The following is a 5,642-nucleotide window of genomic DNA, read 5'->3' on the forward strand; positions in this document are numbered from 1 at the left end:
TCCTACTAACACGTAAGCTGTTAAAATAAAAGCAAATATAAGGCCAAATATTGTGACACATATAAATTTTTATTAGTAAGCACGCACTAAAACCGCCATACAACCATTGAGCTTGGGGAAGACCTCATTTAGGCACTCAAGCATGTATCTTGAAAGAATGTCAGATGTGAAAATATTTTAGCAGTTGAATCAGCTCAACTTCTGCTTGGATCGGAAAACAGACTCTTCCATTAAGTGGTGGAATGCTGGGCCAAATGGAATCCTCCGCCAGAGTGCTTCCAAAGACTTTCAGGCTAATAGGCTCCCTAATTGTTATTATAGTAGCCCCTCCTTATCCACAGGGGATACATTCAAAGACCCACCAACAGATGCCTGAAACTGCAGATAGTATCAAACCTTATTATATTATGTCTCTACCTATATACATACTTATGATGAACTTTAACTTATAAACTAGGCACAGTAAGAGATCAACAAGAATAACTAATAATGAAATAGAACAATTATAACAATACTAGTATGCTGTAATAAAAGTAATATGAATATGGCCTTTCTTTTAAATATCTTGTTGTATTGTACTCTTTTTCACTTGAAGCACTTTTCAGTTTCTCTTTGACATATCTAAATAATAATAATAAATTTAAAAAGAATATAGGCTCTGGAGTTGGACTACTTGAGATTCAAATTTGACTGTGCCATTACTAGCCACATATCCTTGAGCAAGTTATTTAAACTCTCAGTACCTCTTTTCCCTCATCAGCAAAATAGGAATGCTAATTATGTCTACATTATAAAATCATGAAAATTAAATGAGTTGATATTTACAAAGTGCTAAGACCAGTTTCTGGCAAATAATAAGTGCTATATGAATACTTATTAAATATATTAAATGTTATGCTAATCTATGCTAATTCAGGAACTCTCTGATGAAGATTCTGATAGTGATATGAGGCTTGCTTATAGCCTTGGAAAATATAGATAGTGACTCCCTCTGGAACAAATTGCAGATATGATTACGGTTCAGTGAAAAATTTGGGGTTCCCTAAACTTATTCTTTATCTGTAGTACAACCCACTGCATGTGTGGGTATTATCTGGCCTTCTGCATGTCCCCCTATGGTGCTGGAATCTGGGGAAGTGGTGAAGAAATGCTAATACTCTGATTACTGCTATTTCTGTGAATAATAAATTACCCAACATCTCTGACACAAGAATCTTGTGTCTTCTGCCAGCATCCATGAAATTGTAGCAGGCAAATTCATTAACTTGCAAGTGGAGTAAAGTTTCAACCCTTCACAGTTTTTTATAATATTAAGGATATACTTAAGAAAACTTAAGTCAATAAATTAGAAAACAGATCAAATCAACAAATTTCATGAAAGACACAATCTAGTGATTTCATAAAATTACAAAGGCCCAGACACACACAAAAATACACTACCCAGCCCTAGCCGGTTTGGCTCAGTGGATAGAGCGTCGGCCGGCAAACCAAAAGGTCCCAGTTGCCATCAATGGCGTGTACCTTGGTTGCAGGCTCCTTCCTGGATCGGGCCCTGGTCAGGGCTCATGCAGGAAGCAACCAATCGATGTGTTTCTCTCTGTTGTATTCTCTCTCTTCCACTCTCCCTAAAAATCAGTGGGAAAATATCCTCGAGCGAGAATTAACAAAAAAACACTACCCATAAGAGAAAAATAAATAAATTAAACTTCAAGAAAATTATGAGGGTGGTTTTTTTGTTGTTTAAATATATATATATATATATATATATATATATATATATATATATATATATATCATTAAGAAAATAAAAAAGTAAGCTACAGGCTAAAAGACAATATTTATAAGTGACATATTTCACAAAGCACTTGTACCTAAAATATATAAAGAACTCTTCCAGCTCAGTATGAAGTCAAATGACTTAACTTTTTTTTTTAAATATATTTTATTGATTTTTTACAGAGAGGAAGGGAGAGAGATAGAGAGTTAGAAACATCTATGAGAGAGAAACATCGATCAGCTGCCTCCTGCACACCCCCTACTGGGGATGTGCCCGCAACCAAGGTACATGCCCTTGACTGGAATCGAACCTGGGACCTTTCAGTTCGCAGGCCAACGCTCTATCCACTGAGCCAAACCAGTTTCGGCATGACTTAACTTTTTTAATAGCCAAATATTTAAACAGAAACTTCTCAAAAGAAGAGAAGCACATGAAAATATTCCCTACATCATTAGCCATCAGGAAAATGAAAAATAAAATGATAATGCAATATCACTACATAGCTACTACCTAATGATTATAATTTTAAAAACTGACAATACCAAGTGTTGACAAGGATGTGAAACTATTGAAATTTTGATATATTGGTGGGAATATGAAATGGGGTAAGTAGTTTGAGAAGTAGCTTGGTAGTTTCTAATCAATGTTTCTACTCCTAGCTATTTTTTCAAGAGGAAAATGTATGTAAACATAAGAGCTTCTACAAAATTTTTTATTAGAGCTATTTTCTAAGTAGCCAAAAAATGGGAACCAATGACTAGCAACAGATAAATGTATAAACAAATTATATGGAACACTAGAAGCCCGGTGCATGAAATTCATGCACAGGGGGTCCCTCAGCCCGACCTGTACCCTCTCCAATCCGAGAGCCCTCAGGGCATGTCCTGCTGACGGCTTAGGCCCGCTCCCTGTGGTTCTCTGCTCTCTGCGGGGCTTGCCTGCTCCACACCATAGCGATGGGCAAGCAAGCCCTGCTGGGTGCTGCCTGCAGCTGCGCTTGTCTGCTCCCAGGTCGCCGCGGCAACAGCCAAGCAGTCCCTGCTGGGTGCTGCCTGCAGGCCCACTTGCCTGTTGTGGGTCGCCGGCAGCTACCGCCAAGCAGGCCCTGCTGTCTGCTATCAAGCTGCACCGCTGGACCCACCCATAGGCCCACCCTGAGGTTGCCTGTCCAGCCCTGCCTGGCTCCCCGGCCCCACAGCAGCTGCGGCCGCTGGGGTCTGGCCCTGCCTCCCTCTTTGGCCCTTGAAGCAGCCTCGGCGGCTGCTGACCAGGCCCTCCCCCAGTGCAGGTGCATGGAGGCGGGTCCAGGCACTGCTGCCACCGCCGCCGCCGCCGCTGCCCCAGACCCGCGAACACTGATGGGGGCGGGTCCGGGCGCCACCGCCGCCCCTGGAGAGACCCCTCAGCATTCGCGGGTCCGGAGGCGGCGGTGCCCGGACCCGCCCCCATCAGTGTTCGCGGGACCGGGGGCGCCAACCACCGCCGCCACCGCTCTGACCCGCGAACGCTGAGGGGTCTCTCCGGGGGCAGCGGGGGCGGGGTCTCTCCGGGGCCGGCAGCGGTGCCCGGACCCGCCCCCATCAGCGTTCGCGGGTCCCGGGGCGCCACCACCACCGCCACCGCTCCAACCCACAAACGCTGAGGGGTCTCCCCTCAGCGGCAATGGATCAGGCCATTGAGAGGCGCAGGGGGTGAGACTCACGAGTCCCGCCCCCTGCGCCTCTCAAAGGCTGGATAGGCCACCCCGAGTCCCGCCCCCCAGCCTCCCACTGCCCAATCGTGGGCGTAGTGGAGTGATGGTTATTTGCATATTACTCTATTATTAGATAGGATTACTAAGCATGAAAAGGGAAGAACTACACAACATGAGTGAATCTCAAAACCATAATGCTGAGCAAAAGAAGCCAAAAACCAAAGTGGATATACTATACTAGGAGCCCAGCACGTGATTTGAAATCGCGTGGTGCCACCCACCCTTGAGTCGCTGGTCCGGCCCTGCCTCCCTCTCTGGCCCTTGAAGCAGCCACGGCCACCGCTGATCAGGCCCTCCCCCAGCGCAGCCGCGTGGAAGCCCTTGCCACCCCACCCCCGACACTGCACGCACAACCTCCTCCTGTCAGGTTGACCCGTTACAGCGTCCCAGTTAATTAGCATATTTCTCTATTTTATATATATATACTGTAGATAGTTCCATTTAAATGAAGTTCTGGAAGAAGTAAAACTAATCTATTGTGACAGAAATCAGGTCAGTGAGCCTGGGATAGAGAGTTCATTGCAAAGCATTATAAGAAAAACTTTTGGGGTTATGGAAATATTCTTATATCTTGTTTGGGATGATAATTACAGAGAATACACACACACATCAAAGCTCATCAAACTGTACTGTTAAAATTTATGCATTTCATATAAATTATACCTAAAGTTATTTTTTAAGCATCATAATCACTCTCACTACCTATAAAAATTCAATAGGTTTTAATCTCACTGAAACTTTATCTAAAAAATATGAATACAGGCAGTCCTCGGGTTACATTAGACTTGACATACATTGTTTCATGGTTACGTCGCCATCTCCAATTTATTTATAAAAAAAAGTTCCATCATTTCGATGTATGTACATATGTGCTTTATGTTTTTTGTTATTTATTTACCACAAGTAAAGGTCAGGAATTGTTATCTTTCTTTTAAATTTTTTTTACTATTTCACTTCATTAGTGCTGTGTATGTGCTCCATGTGAGTGACGTAGGTTCTTGTGTAGGTGGGTTCCGAATTACAACAAAAATTGTGTTACATCGTGCTGTAGGAACGGATCTCCAACATAACCCGAGGACCTACTGTAATACTATCCACTATACTGGCAAGAGAATTATATTAAACTAGAGGCCCAGTGCATGATTGAATCATGCACGTGTAGGGTCCCCTACACGCTTTCGCTTTTCACGGTGGAGCTGGGTGCCTGTCCACTCGTGCACCAGGCCTTTCAGAAGCCTCCGGCTCGGTGGAGGCTTCTGAAAAGCCTGGTGCCGGAGCAGACAGGCACCCAGGTCCCCCACTTTTGTTTTTTTTGTTTTTGTTTTTGCTGTGAAAGAGCTCATTTATTGGGGTGGTGGACTCAGTGGATCCAAAGTGGAGAGCTGGTGAAGGGATCGGTGGCTTCCAGTTTCAAGCGCTGGTTCTCAGTCCTGCGGCACCTGTTTATGGATCGCTTCGGCGAGGCTGGGCCAGGTCAGGGCCGCACGCACTTTGGCATCTGGGCCAGGGATGCTCTCCAGGCCCCACAGGGTGAAGCGGCTGAAACTGGCGGAGGCACAAATAAAGCGGTTGAAGTCCCACTCCAGCTCCTCCGGGGGTTCCACCAGCTCCTGCTCCTCCTTGTCGAATCCCGCTGAAAAGTCCTGCTTCCCCACCGACTGCTCTTCCATCACCATCAAGTATCCCAGCAGGCCAGGCGGCACCTCCACCTCCTCGCCCCTCAGACTGCGGCCCCGAAACGACACTTCGAGTCCATCGGGACCCTGACGGATGGCCGGGGTGAAAAAGCGCCCCACAGGGGCGGGCCGGTTAACCCGGACTTCACAGGGCAGGAGGTGCAGCATGTGCGCAGAGTGACGTAGGTGTATGCGGTGCTTCTCCATGTCTTCCTCGTCGCTGCTCTCCATCCTCTGCCGGGTTTCCGTGGCTCCCCCACTTTTGATGGTCCGGGCCGCTGAGGGGGTCTCCCCTGCTGTTGAGAGGTGCAGGGGGTGGGACCCCCTCAGCGGCCCGGATCTGGCCGTTGAGAGGCACAGGGGGCGGGAGTCCAGCCCCCTGTGCCTCTCAACAGCAGCGTAGCCCCGCTCAGTGGCAGCGGATCCGTGCCTCTCA

The 5,642-nt window shown here is 46.4% G+C and overlaps 1 protein-coding gene across 1 annotated transcript; it reads right to left on the reverse strand.

The window, feature by feature from the left end:
• Window positions 1-4,890: 4,890 nt before the first annotated feature.
• LOC307102297 (ribonuclease H2 subunit C-like) lies at window positions 4,891-5,437 on the reverse strand (the record flags this gene model as incomplete). Its single annotated transcript, XM_079775795.1, has 1 exon — window positions 4,891-5,437. The coding sequence occupies one exon, from the start codon at window positions 5,435-5,437 to the stop codon at window positions 4,955-4,957; it is 483 nt and encodes a 160-aa protein (XP_079631921.1). The 3' UTR covers window positions 4,891-4,954.
• Between the last annotated feature and the right edge of the window lie 205 nt (window positions 5,438-5,642).

This window comes from Cnephaeus nilssonii (genome assembly GCF_951640355.1).
Source record: "Cnephaeus nilssonii genome assembly, chromosome: 6".
Lineage (NCBI taxonomy): Eukaryota > Metazoa > Chordata > Mammalia > Chiroptera > Vespertilionidae > Cnephaeus > Cnephaeus nilssonii.